At 41.1% G+C, this 14,369-nt stretch overlaps 1 protein-coding gene across 4 annotated transcripts in view; it reads left to right on the top strand.

The window, feature by feature from the left end:
* C9H12orf56 (chromosome 9 C12orf56 homolog) overlaps nt 1-14,369 on the top strand; it is a 109,159-nt gene that overhangs the window by 35,635 nt on the left and 59,155 nt on the right. For all 4 annotated transcript variants that reach the window (XM_078336136.1, XM_002752699.6, XM_035256206.3 and 1 more), the window contains exon 3: nt 5,255-5,327. In XM_078336136.1, the coding sequence (XP_078192262.1) occupies nt 5,255-5,327 (73 nt within the window). The remainder of the gene's footprint in view (nt 1-5,254; nt 5,328-14,369) is intronic.

Below are 14,369 nucleotides of genomic sequence, written 5' to 3' on the forward strand. Positions count from 1 at the left end.
TTGACCATGATCCAATCAATTCAGTCATCTGAACAAAGGAAGCTCAACAATGGAAATCATTTCTAGTAAAAATACTGAGTTAAAATGATCACACTTTTAACAGGATTCCTAATTAGATCCAACTTTTCTGAATATATAGAGGAAAAGATGCTTTTCTCTTTAGTATACATATGTTCTTATATGGGCCACAATTAGCACTTTGAATTGCCAAGGCCGATCTCAAACTTCTGGCCTCAAGCAGTCCTCCTGCCTCAGCCTCCTGAAGTGCTGGGATTACAGGTGTGAGCAACCATGCCCTGCCTGAATTGTATTTTTTACATTTAGATGAAAGAGGATGGTTATTAAACTCTAAGTGAACAATGCAGATGGGAAAAGAGTGACAGGAGTGAACTGTATTAGTAGCAAAAGCTCTTTTTTTTTTTGAGATGAAGTCTCACTCTGTCACCCAGGCTGGGGTGCACTGGCATGAGCTCTGCTCACTGTAACCTCAGCCTCCCAGGTTCAAGCAATTCTCCCTGCCTCAGCCTCCTGAGTAGCTGGGATTACAGGTGCCCACCACCATACCCAGGTAATTTTTGTAGTTTTAGTAGAGATGAGGTTTCACCACGTTGGCCAGGCTGGTCTCAAACTCCTGACCTCAGGTGATCCACCCGCCTCAGCCTCCCAAAGTGCTGGGATTACAGGTGCTAGCCACCACGCCTGGCCACAAAAGCTCTTAAATGGATTGTGTTATTAACCACTTAGCTTCAGTTTCAGATACATTCTAGAACAGCATTACCCAACAGAACTTTTGGCAATGATGGTGATGTTCTGTATCTTGTCTAATCATGTCTAATACAGTAGCCATTGTCTACCTGTGGCCATTGGGCTTTTCAAATGTGGCTAGTGCTGCTGAATAATTGAGTTTAAATTAAGTTTAAATTTGAATAGACACAGGTAACCAGTATTTTCAAATATTCACTGCAGCTCTAGAAAAACACAAAAGACCTTAAAAGATTTAGTGGTATATTTTGAAATATTGGCATAAAATTAAATAGACTAGTTCCCCAACCAAATTGAAACATAATTTAATGAAATCTAAACTGAACCAAAGTTTAGTCATACCATGAAAGCCGTTAAGGTCTTTTCTGTTATTCTAGAGTTGCAGTGAATATTGGCTTTCCATATTCATGAGTTCCACATTAATAGATTCAGCGAACAGAAGATTGAAATCGTACTCAAAAAAATTAAATCTGTGCTATATATGTACAGAGTTTTTTCTTGTGATTATTCCCTAAACAATACAGTATAATTAGTTACATGACATTTTTTGTTGTATTTAGTATTATAAATACAAATAATATCTATAATCTAGATATTATTTGAAGTATATGGGAGGATATGCATAGGTTATATGAAAATACTATGCCATTTTCTATCAGGCACTTAAGCATACTCAGATTCTGGTTTCCAAGGGAGATCCTAGAACCAATTTCCCATGGATACTGAGAGACAACTGTGTGTGTGTGTGTGTGTGTGTGTGTGTGTGTGTGTGTGAATGTGTGTGTGTGTATGTGTGGTGTAATTTTTAAAAATAAATGTAAAACCTGGATATTTTATAAAACCGACGATGTGGGGCAAAAGTAAAAGCACAAGAAACCGATGAGTCTCTCAGGCTTCTCGATAGTTTTTACATATAGAAGCTTGACAATCTTCCCCACAGGAATGGGACTATATGAATATAATTGAACCTCTTGCAATAGAGAAAGCAGATATATTACTTTTGTAGTGTCCCTTCTAAAAAACGTTCCTCATGGAACCACCAAGTATTCCATGAGATATGCATTGTGCTAAATGACTGAAGGAATTTGTACCCAAACCACTGAAGAAGTGTGTCAACTGCTACATGCACACTAGAGAATTCAGCAGCTGATGACTCTGCACTCAGGCTCTCTTGTCATCATTGCCTTACACCTGCCAGACTGTGGTCCTTGGTGTCTAGGAGACCACACTTTCCCCCAAGTGCAGAAACAGATTGAACTGTTCTTTATTTCTGAGTGGAGAGTACAGATGATACTGATTCTCCAGACCATGGTTACAAAGTGAAATTTAAAGCTAACATAGGCCGGGCACAGTGGCTCACACTTGGAATCCAAGCATGTTGGGAGGCCAAGGTGGGTGGATCACTTGAGGTCAGGAGTTTGAGACCAGCCTGGCCAAAGTGGTGAAAACCAGTCTTTATTAAAAATACAAAAATTAGCCAGGTGTGGTGGCACGTGCCTGTAATCTCAGCTACTCAGGAGGCTGAGACAGGAGGATCACTTGACCCTGGGAGGCAGAGGCAGTAGTGAGCTGAGATTGTACCACTGTACTCCAGCCTGGGCGACAGACAGAGACTCTGTCTCAAAAAATAATAATAATAATAAATAAAATAAAGCTAACATAGAAAGAGGCAGGGACGTGGACACTAAAGTTATTTTTTCTCAACTTTTTAATGAACTTGCACAAAAAAGAGAGAATTCAAGTTTGGTGAGTGAATCTGGACTGAATTAGGTTTAAGAGACAACTTAAGACTGTTACATGATGATTGTGCAGGTAACTCCAGCATCCTAATGGATGAGCCTTGGTGATCTTGTCCTCTTTTCCAGCATGCCAGCAGTGTTGTGCTCTGTATTTCCTGCTCTCCTCCAAGCTGCATGCTCCCTGGGTTGGTATTACTATATCACCAGATTCCAGTGGTTTACCTCCTAGACAATCTGTAATTTGTGATCTGAAGCAGGATATAGGCTCAAACCTGTCTGATTGATGAGTCATAAGTGCTTCCATTTAATTCCAGCAATATACAAAGGCATTATTTACATCACATTTGGTACCATTATTTGTGAAATGCCTACTTTTACAAGTGATTGTGATAGTTGGGGTCTTAAAGTTTCTTAACTCGAAAATAGAAAAAACTGATTCTGTCTATCTTAATGTCAAGGGGAATTTGTTGGAAGATTTTGGAGTCTCTTAGGGAATCAAAAGGGAAACAAAAGAGGGAAATAGTGGGAGAACAGAAACCCAGGGGCCTGTTCCAGGGCCTGAGCCAGAACCTCCAGCTAGAGTCCAGCCAGCTCCAAAGACTTCTAGCCCTGTCTCTCAAGATCAAATGTCACAAATCCAGGGCAAGACATTGATTGGCCCAGACTGGGTCAGCAGTCCACCTCTAGACCCATCAGCTATGGCTAGGGCAGGAGCAGATCTAGGTTTTACAGGGACTAAAACTCATACAATTTGGAGAGCACACCTTGAAATAGTTAAGATGTCTGTTTTACATTGTACAAATACTGTTGGGAAAAGTAGCAAAGGGGAAAGGACTTAGAGTGCCTACATAAATTGGTTATGAGTAACACATAAACAAGGAACAACAAACTGCGGAAGGCTGCAGGAGGCCTCTCAGGAGGAAGGCCTCTCCATGCCTCATGTTCTGGTGCAGTGTGACCTGGGCTCTGTTACCATAATCATTGTGCTCAAGGATGTAAAACCCCTTCGTAGCACTATGACATAGCCAGACTTGTAGACTCCTTGTAAGGCCCGTGTTCCCTCAGCTGTACATAGATAATCAGCTAAAAATAACCACGTTCTTGTTTTGTGAAACTCCCAGACCACTGCTGTTACCAGTCCTTAGGTTGACATACCAGTCTGGCTCACTGATTCGCTTCTGGCTCACTAATTCACTCCACCCCTACCCCATAGATCAAAGTGATTGTAATCAATAAATAGTGTGGATGATGAGAGCTCAGGGCCTTCACTGTATCCTCTAAAGTAATAAAGCAATGGTCCCCTGGTCCCACTTTCTCTCTTAATCTGTCTTTTCACCACCAAACACGGGGTACCAAACGGGTGATATAGGGTAGTTCCCTACAAAAGACAGTGCCTGCAGCACTACAAAAAATCAGGGTAGAAGAAATCACAAATACAAAATGCCTACAACCACTGTCAAGAGAGGAAGTGAGACAGAAGGATAATTGAAGTAGGAAGAAGAGCTTGTGGTCTTAAATGGTTGTGGCTGAGAACGTGGATTATTCTCTTTGCAATTCTCATAAAAATATTTGGCCATGTGAACACATTTTTAGGGTCTCTCCTAAGACTTTGGAAGGAACTCACTCATGCAATGAGGGCCGCTGAAATTTTTTTTTTTTTTTTTTTTTTTTTGAGACAGAGTCTCACTCTTTTGCCTAGGCTGAAGTTCAGTGGCTCAATCTCGGGTCACTGCAACCTCTGCCTCCTGGGTTCAAGCAATTTTCCTGCCTCAACCTCCTGAGTAGCTTCAACTACAGGCCTGAGCTACCATGCCTGGCTATTTTTGTGTTTTTAGTAGAGACAGGGTTGCATCATGTTGGCCAGGCTGGCCTTGAACTTCTGGCCTCAAGTGAAAAAAGGGAGAGCCTGGAAAGACAGAATAACAGCAGACCACTGTCTTATCCTGCACCTGCTGCTATAACAAAATACCTTAGAGTAAGTAGTTTATAAACAACAGAAATTTGTTTCTCACAGTTCTTGAGGCTGGAAGGCCAAGATCCAGTCACCGAAAGACTCAGCGTCTGGTGAGGGCTGCTCTCTACTTCAGAAATGGCAGCTTCTTGCTGCATCCTCACATGGCACAGGGAACAAATGTTATATCCTCACAGGGTGGGAGGGGCAGAAGGACTAGGGTGCTCCCTCCAGCCTTTTGTAAGGGTACTAATCCCTTTATGAGGGCAGAGCCTTAGTGACTTAATCACTCCCCAAAAGGCCCTACATTTTAAAATTTATTTTTATTATTTATTTTTGAGACAGGGTCTTGCTCTGTTACCCAGACTAGAGTGCGGTGGTATGATCATAGCTCACTGCAGCCTCAACCACCTAGGTTCAAGCAATCCTCCATCCTTAGCCCCCCAAGTAGCTGGGACTACAGGTGCATACCACCACACTCAGCTAATATTTCTAGTTTTTGTAGAGATAACATCTCACTATGTTGTCCAGGCTGGTCTTGAACTCGTGAGCTCAAGTGATCCTTCCACCTCAGCCTAAAATGTTGGGATTACAGGTGTGAGCCACTGTGCTTGGTCGAGGACATGTTCATGTCAAGGCCAAAGTTCTTTTTGCTCCATCATGCTACCCAGCTTACAATTTTGGACTTGCAATTTTTGGGAGGATTTATGAACATTCAATTAGTACATGTGACTAGGTCTTCTTCATAATCTCGATCAAATTATTTAATTAATGATGAAATAACTATTTTTTTTTTTTTAAGTCAAGGAAGAAAAGAATGGCCCTGTCTTTTGGAGAAGCAAAGAGCCCAGAAATCTGAATGAATCTCCTCCCAGGTGAGATTGTTGTTTGGAATATGTGCTTAACTTGCTAACCAAAACATTTCTACATTACAACTTGCTTTTCTTAATGTTTTTTCTCTACTAATGGCTTTGGACTAAGTACTATTAATCTCATATGTAAAATATGAAGGTATTTTTGAGAGAACTTTTTCTCAATTCAAATCAGTTAAATAATATTTCTAATTTTCTATATATTACTGAATATATAGATGTCACAATATAGATAAATCACTAACATTAAATTCAAAAACATCTGTTGACCTCTGGTTCTGTGTAGGGCACTATGTTAGGCCCTATGATGGATGCAAAAATGAGTAAGTCATAGATCCTGCCCTTGAGAAGCTGATTCTAACCAAAATATACAGCATTTGCACAGATAAAGAAAATATATAGTCCACATGCTAAGTGTCCTGAATGCCTCAGCAATTTGCAAAGAGACTTACAGAGTGGACAGATTATATTCAGTTGTGGGGAGAAGTCAAGATGCCAGGTGACAGCTGGTAAAGAAACAGGGCACATGGGGATGGGGACACTGCCGTTGGAGGAATAGTGGAAAAGGAGATCCAGGCAGGAAAGAAATGGAGCATGTATTAGCCCCGTGTGATTGAAAATAGGACCTGAAAGTGAAATTGAGTACATCCTTTGGAAGGTCTTAAAAGTCCATATGAAGGCTTTACATTTCATTTCCCAGGACATGAGAAAACTATTGAAAGTTTTGACCAAGAGAATGATATAGAAGCATTACTACAGAAAAATAATCCAGTGGTTGTGCTTAAAATGGATTGAAGTAGGGAAAGACCAGAGACTGTTGGAAAGTCATTAGAATGTGAACTGGGCTAGTGGTAGCAAAAATAAAGAAAAAGGGACAGATGGAAGAGACACTTCAGAGGCAGAGTCCACAATACTAACATTTGATTGAAATAGGAGAAATGGAAAGAGAAACTACTGTGGTTTCCAGCTGGGGTGATGAATAGTGATGCCCTTCAAAGAAATAAGGATGTCAGAAGGGATCACACACTGGTTTAAACAGATTAAGCTTGAGGTCCTAGTGGGCCTCATCTGGTGGAAAAGTTCATCTGGCAGTTGAAATTTTAGTCTGGAAGGTGGGAAAGAAGCCTGGGTAAATTTAAAAAGAACAAAAAGGAGTTTCTTTTCTTTTCTTTTTTTTTTTGAGACTGAGTCTCGCTCTGTCACCCAGGCTGGAGTACAGTGGTGTGATCTCTGCTCACTGCAACCTCTGCCTCCCAGGTTCAAGCGATTTTCCTGCTTCAGCCTCCCAAGCAGCTGGGATTACAGGCGCCCACCACCACATCTGTCTAATTTTTTGTATTTTTAGTAAAGACAGGGTTTTGGCATGTTGGCCAGGCTGGTCTTGAACTCCTGACCTCAAGTGAGTTGCCCACCTCAGCCTCCCAAAGTGTTGGGATTACTGGTGTGAGCCACTGCACCTGGACAAAAAAAAAAAAGGAGTTTCTTAAGTTGCATAAGTTAAAGTGTGATACTGTTACACACTTTCTCTATTTAGATATTCGAAGGAAGAAGGGAGTGTAGGAGCTGCCACTCAAGGGATATAGAGGCATAGGGAAAATTAATATGAATTGAATCCTTGAAAGACAGTTCATAGCAAGGGGAAATATCCAGATTAGAAAAGCATTGCAAAATGCTGTTGGAAAAAGTGAAATCCTAACCGGGGATATTCACAAACTCATGGTGGGTCATGGTGAGTTGCTTAGCTTGCTGGGGAGGGGCCTTTTCTCACTGCACTGTCATTCTCACCCTCTCTCACAGTGTGAATAAGAGGACCTATAAGGTCTCTTTTAAACTTAAATTTCATTATTGTTACTTCTTTTCTTACAAAAAAAAAAAAAACTTTAGGACGTTTCTTTTTCCTAAACACATTACCAATTTGCTGTGTAGAATTTTAACCTTATGGCCAATTATTCTAGATAAGAAATTGTTGGACAGTAACTAATTTTCTTTTCTTTCTTTTTTTTTGTTTTTATAGACAGGGTTTCACCATGTTGGTCAGGTTGGTCTTGAACTCCCGACCTCAGGTGATCTGCCTGCCTTGGCCTCCAAAGTGCTTGGATTACAGGCATGAGCTACTACGCCCAGCCGTAGTAACTAATTTTCTTAAAGGTGCTTAAGTTCAAGATTAAGGAGTTAGCTATAGTGTTCCTGTGTTCTTGTCAGAGTTCTCAAGGCTTTGAAGGTTCTGATTTGAAACTAAACATCAAAAAAACCTTACTAGGCTGGGCATGGTGGCTCACACTTTTAATGCCAGCACTTTAGGAGGCTGAGGCAGGTGGATCACGAGGTCAGTAATTCAAGACCAGCTTGGCCAAGATGGTGAAACCCCGTCTCTACTAAAAATATAAAGATTAGCCAGGCACGGTGGCGGGTGCCTGTAATCTGAGCTACCCAGGAGGCTGAGACAGATAATTGCTTGAACCCGGGAGGCATAGGTTGCAGGGAGCCAAGATGGCACCACTGCACTCCAGCCTGTGCAACAGAGTGAGACTCTGTCTAAAAAAAAAAAAAAAATTTACTAAAGCATTGCATACCATTGCTTAAAATGCACATTGAGACCCCTTTTTAATGCTGGCATTGGAGAAGGGACCAACAGCAAGCTGAATTCCTTTCACCATATTTCACAAGAGGTGCAACTAGCATTTTGTGTGGTACCATTTGTGCTTGTGCAGAATGGTGCCACACATTGTGAAACTTCAGTTCACCTGGCTTTTGACCACTAAGTGCCAGTAATATTCCCCATTTATTGTGGCAACTAAAAGACACTAGCACACATTTTCTTTCTTTTAAATCTTATTCATGTTACGCTCTGAGATACATGGCAGGATGTGCAGATTCGCTGCATAGGTAAGCACGGGCCATGGTCACCATGCATTTTCATGGAACTACCCTGGCTACTTCCAGCTCTCAACACACTTGTCAGACAGTCAAGATTTGTTTCCATTTCTCCCATTCTGTGCTCTTTCTCCCTTCTCTGTGCTGTCTTCTCTATAGCCTTCTCTAGTATCTTAATCTGTTTTCTGTTGCATATAACAGAATACCTGAAACTGCCTAATTTATAAGGAAAAGAATGTATTTCTAACCGTTGTGAAGGTTGAGAAGGCCAAGGTCAAGGTGTATCCGCTGAGAGCTTTCTTATCCATGAATTGATTAACCTACTTATGAGGGCAGAGCCCTCATGACCCAATCACCTCTTAAAGGCCCCACCTCTCAATTGCACCTTACTGGGGGTTAAATTTCAACATAAGTTTTGGAGGGGACAAATATTCAAACCATACCACCTGGGAAGCATCTTTGCTCTCCCTGTACATTTTATGTTTGGGTTTTTACTGATACCACATTGTGATAATTTCTTTTTCTTTATTTCTTTTTTTTGAGATGGAGTGTAGCTCTGTCACTCAGGCTGGAGTGCAGTGGCACGATCTTGGCTTACTGCAACCTCTGCCTCTCAGGTTCAAGCGATGCTCCTGCCATAGCCTTCTGAGTAGCTGGGCTTATAGGCCCCTGCCACCATGCCTGGTTAAATTTTTTTGTATTTTTAGTAAAGATCGGGCTTCATCGTGTTTGTCAGGCTTGTCTCAAACTCCTGGCCTTATAATCTGCCTACCTCCGCCTTTCAGAGTGCTGGGATTACAGGCATGAGCCACTGCCCTGAGCACGCTGTGATAATTTAATAATACAGATTTAAAATGGTTACTCCTTTGGTGGGATTTCCATTTTAGCGGGCACAAAAGCCAGCAGCTCCAGGAAAGAAGCTCTATTTGTAGGATTTTGTTGTAACAGCTTTATTGAGGTATGACTGACACACAGTAAACTGTACATATATGTTTCATCACATATATCTCCCCATGAACCCACTATCACAATCAGTGTGTATCACCCCCTCCTATCTACACTGTGCCCTGGAGACTTTTTTCAAGGCGGGAAACTGCGGCAATCATTAGGTTTCACCTTGATTATTTCCCACCTATTGGGCTCATTGCCTTTCATTGCCTGGTGTCTAGTGTCTTAAAATCTATTTTTGCATATATTTTGTCCAATTTTTGGTTGTTACAGGGTATACATGGTCCCTATTACTCCATCTTGGCTGGAGGCAGAAAAAAACTAGTAATTTTAGGTTTATGCCCATATATACAGAAGAGGATTTGGACTGGTGCTAGATCCTTCCTGGAGTCAGTGATGTTTCTGGAATTCCTATAAAAGAGACTTTGTGGGCAGCAACAGGGGAGATTAGAGAATTCATTTACCTAGACTGTATGTTTATGTGGACTAGATTGAAACTCTTTTCCTTAGCAGGCACAGATACATTGTTTTTATGTCGCACAGATATTTACTTGTGGTGGCTCACTCAGGGGAAGATCCTAGAAAGTGGGGACACTGATTCCCCCCTTCTTTTGGCTTTTGCTTTTGGGAGCCTACAATTTCAGCCCAACTCGTCAATTTCAGTTCCAGACTATATTAACAAAGATAATCCTGAAGTTCAGAAGGACCTGGATTATCAAAGATTCCTGTATGTGTACTATTTTGCCTTTTACAAAAAGGCAAAACCACATACTTTTAGAAAACTTGCTTAACAAAGTTAAGTATCCCATACAAGGTTAGTTAGATAAGTCAATTGAATATGAGATCTCATTTTCCCCCAACAGTCCTTCTGTGTAAAGTTACATATACTGTAAGGGCTTGAATTTACTTATTGGAAAGTTAGAATCTGGGACACTCATTGCTGCTGCTTCCTATTTTTTTTCTTTTCTTTTTTTTTTTTTTTTGAGACAGGATCTTGCTCTGTTGCCTAGGTTGGAGTACAGTGGCATGATTATGGCTCACTAAAGCTTCAACCTCCCAGGTAGCAGGAATTACAGGGGTGCAGCACTATGCCTAGCTCCGCTGTTGCTGCTTGATGTGATGTTACTGCTTTGAGATTAGTCTACACTCCTAACACATGCTGATTGGGTGATGTAAAGAGTTAGCCTAGATCTTCTGGGGTGTAGAAATAAAGCTGACCTGGAATAATGACAAAAATCCTTGTTTATTTCAATCCTGGCTGTGTATCTGTGTATCAGAATCTCTCAAGGGCTCATGGAGAGTACAGACTCCTAGGCTCTACTCCAGGCTGCTGAATCCTCAGCTTTAGGGACAGGGTTCAGTCATCTGTTTTCGATAGCTCCCTAGATGATTCTGTCAGCTAGCTATCAAGATTTGGGAATTGCTGGCCTAAATAATCTACAATGACATCAATCTTCCCCTGGATTATTGGAAATCCTCAGTTCATAATATGTCTCTGATTCACCCATCAGCTTCTATCTCCCCTGCCAAAACCTCACTATCATCTGTCATCACTTCTGCAACACTTCTAACTATGCTCTCCACATCCCTTCTCAGTATCTCTCTGCCTCTGCCTGAATCCATTATCCACCTTAAAGCCAAAATGATCTTTTCCAAATGTCCCTTTCTTGCTTAAAACCTTTCAGTGGTATTCCATAGCCCAGCAAACACACCTTTTACCATGTCTAGACGTCCCTGCAAGACTTGGCCATTGCTTACCACTCCAGCTTCATCTCTTACCACTTCTCTTACTCATCACAATAGCTAGAGCACTGCAAACTCTTTCCAGCTCAGACCTTTGAACTTCTTTCCCCTCGTAACATTGCTTTTCACATGGCTCACTCTTTCTCATCCTTCAGGTCTTACCTTAAATGTCCCCATCCCAGAGAGGTCTTGCTTGATCACCTAGTTTGAAGTATGCCACCTGTCAACAAACACGTACAGGTTTTCTTTTTTCTTTCTTTCTTTCTTTTTTTTCACACACAGGTTTTCTTTATCAGACTGCTCTGTTGATTTCATTGCACTTTTGTAAGTTATAAGTCTTGGCTGTTGTGAACAGTGCCGCAATAAACATACATGTGCATAGATTGGATAAAGAAAATGTGGCACATATATACCATAGAATACTATGCAGACATAAAAAAAGGATGAGTTCATGTCCTTTGCAGGGACATGGATGAAGCTGGAAATCATTATTTTCAACAAACTAACACAAGAACAGAAAACCAAACACCACATGTTCTCACTCATAAGTGGGTGTTGAACAATGAGAACACATGGACACAGGGAGGGGAACATCACACATCGGGGCCTGTCAGGGGGTGGAGGGCTAGGGGAGGGATAACGGAGTGGGGGCACTGGGGAGGGATAGCATTAGGAGAAAAATCTAATGTAGATGACCGGTGATGGATGCAGCAAACCACTATGGTACGTGTATACCTACGTAACAAACCTGCACATTCTGCACATGTACCCCAGAACTTAAAGTATAATTAATAAATTAAAAAAATAAGTTTAACTACATGTTCATTGTTTATTGTCTGTCTTCCTGCTAGAATGCAAACTCCATAAGAGCTGGGACCTAGATATTCTTGTGCACTGGTATATTTCTAGTGTTGCCCCAGTGCTTGGTACATACTAGGTGCTTAATATTTGTTGAATGAATAATCATATTCTTTAAAATCTAGCGTGGCTTACATAATATTGGCTTGTGGGAGTGCGATTTGCTCTAAATCCATGTAATAATAAACCATGTTTGAATAGAGATGATGTATTTCCACTATTGCCCCGAAAAATGTGACTTATGAGCTTCTGGGAGGAGGGCTCTGCCCTATAGCAGGGCACTGAGTGAAATTCTTAACATGGTCTTTGTACTTGGAACAGTTGAGGGAGGGGCAGTTCTAGGAATAGACATCCACATCCTCCCAGACTCAAGTCTTCATTTCAGCATGTAATTCCCCACATTTCTAGGACACTTTGAAGTTTCATTGTTTTCCTCCATTTCAGAAAAATAAAACAGATTTTTAATTAATGTTTGTAGCTGGGTGCGATGGCTTATGCCTGTAATACCAACACTTTGGGAGGCCAAGGTGGGTAGATTTTTTGAGCCCAGGAGTTCAAGACCAGCCTGGGCAATATGCTGAAACCCCATCTCTTAAAAAGAAAAAGAAAGAAACAATTAGCTGAGCTGGTGGCATGTGCCTCTAGTCCCAGCTACTCACACCATTGCACTCCAGCCTGGGTGACAGAGTAGACCCTGTCTTGGCAAAAAAAAAAAAAAAAATTATTGGGGTTTGCAGTAGTTGTTTTACGTTACTGTGGAGGTTAGAACTCTGTTAAAAGTGAGAGAAATGCATTTTAGATTTAAGAAGGGAATTTATTGTAATTATGGGTTAACTCATGAAATTCAGTATTCATTCAACAGGTATATATAAATGGAAATAAAGATATAGGCATAGATCTGTCAGTCTAATCTGGCATATTTGGCATATTTGAATTGCTGGGCTCTGTTATATTCTAGATGTATTAATACAATGGTGAGCAAACTCAGTAAAGTTTAGAATTGGAATCCTGGGAACGTAGGAATGCTAAGAATGGAATTTAGACACAGCTGGAACTGGGGGCTTGAGTGTCCCAGGACTTGGTCTCTGTCTCCTTCTCTGACGTTTGTATGTCAATTGCATCTTCTCTCCCTGAATACTACACCTTCCATGGGGCAGCAAACGAGTCACCGACTCTCATAAATTCACCTTTACAGCTTTCACCACCAGACAAAGGCTAACTCACACACTTTCTTATAACAAATTTTTAAATCCTGAAGAAAGTCTCTGATTGTCCAGCTTGAATAAATGACACACTGCTGAAAAATATTCACCATAGCCGACAGATCGGAGTCTTTAAAAACATGGCAGCTTCCGTGTGCTCTGTGTGTAGAGGGAAGGAGTAGTTTCCAAACAAATACGGTGAAGAGGGAGCTGGGTCTACTGTCCCATGGTTTTCTAGCACTGTAATCTTTGTAATTAAACCTTTGAGTCAGATGTTTAAACATAAGGCACTCTGGGATAGGAAACACTAATTGGAGGACTAAAGGATATTATCATGTACAAAGATTTGAAACACCTCCTCGGTGCCATGTTTTAGGCCTAATAATGAGATAATGAGAAACTGCAGGTCACAAGAAGGATGTTTTTACCTTGGGATATAAGACTTACACAAGTACGGTCACTTTTCAGGGTAATGGCAAACAACAGGCCTTTAAATACCTGAGGGATGAAAAATAATCTACTAGTGATTCTGATAATGAGATTCAGTATTTAGGTTTCTCTCTCTGTAGCACAGCTCTTTATTAGGGGGTAGTTCTATGTTTTCATAGGGATTTTACAGGAGAACACCTAGTAGGCCTTTCACCAAAATGATTTCTTAGGAAAGGAGTATTTTGTGATCTACTTAAAAATAAAAAGACTGCTATTGCTTGAGAGTGTGAAAAACAGAGAGGAACACTGAGACCAATAGGGCTGACCCAGAGTAATGTATATATAAATTTAATTTAGTTCCCCTTGAATAATGCAAAAGGGAAAGAAATAATGACAATGCTTAGCTTTCAGTCTAGGTCTGCTAAGCCCAAAGCCACCAGGGTAGATTTTGATCTGAGTTCACATCTGTCTGTATCCTCCACTAATACTTACCTAACAAAAGTTTGAGGAGCAGGGCGACTCATGCCTGTAATTTCAACCCTTTGGGAGGCTGAGGCAAGAGGATTGCTTGAGCCCAGGAGATCAACATCAGCGTGGGCAACATGGCGAAACCTGGTTTCTACAACAAAATACAAAAATTAGCCGGGTGTGGTGGTGCGTGCCTGTGGTCCCAGCTACTTGGGAGACTGAGCTGAGAGAATCACTTGAGCCTGGAAGGTTGAGGCTGCAGTGAGCCAAGACTGCGCTACTGAACTCCAGAGCGCCCAAAGCACCCAAGATTGCTCCGAGCAACAGAGCAAGATCCTGTCTCAAAAAAAAAAAAAAGTTTGAAAGCAGATTTTTTAACCATAGGACATGGCAAGAAGAGGATGAGCTCTTCTGGAAAATCAATCTTAATAAACAGAATTAAAGCTGACCAACTTGGCATTTTTATGAAATTAAAATGTGCTGCACTAAATTGTACATCATTAGCAAAATGGAAGGAAAAAAA

This window comes from Callithrix jacchus, chromosome 9 (assembly GCF_049354715.1).
Source record: "Callithrix jacchus isolate 240 chromosome 9, calJac240_pri, whole genome shotgun sequence".
Lineage (NCBI taxonomy): Eukaryota > Metazoa > Chordata > Mammalia > Primates > Cebidae > Callithrix > Callithrix jacchus.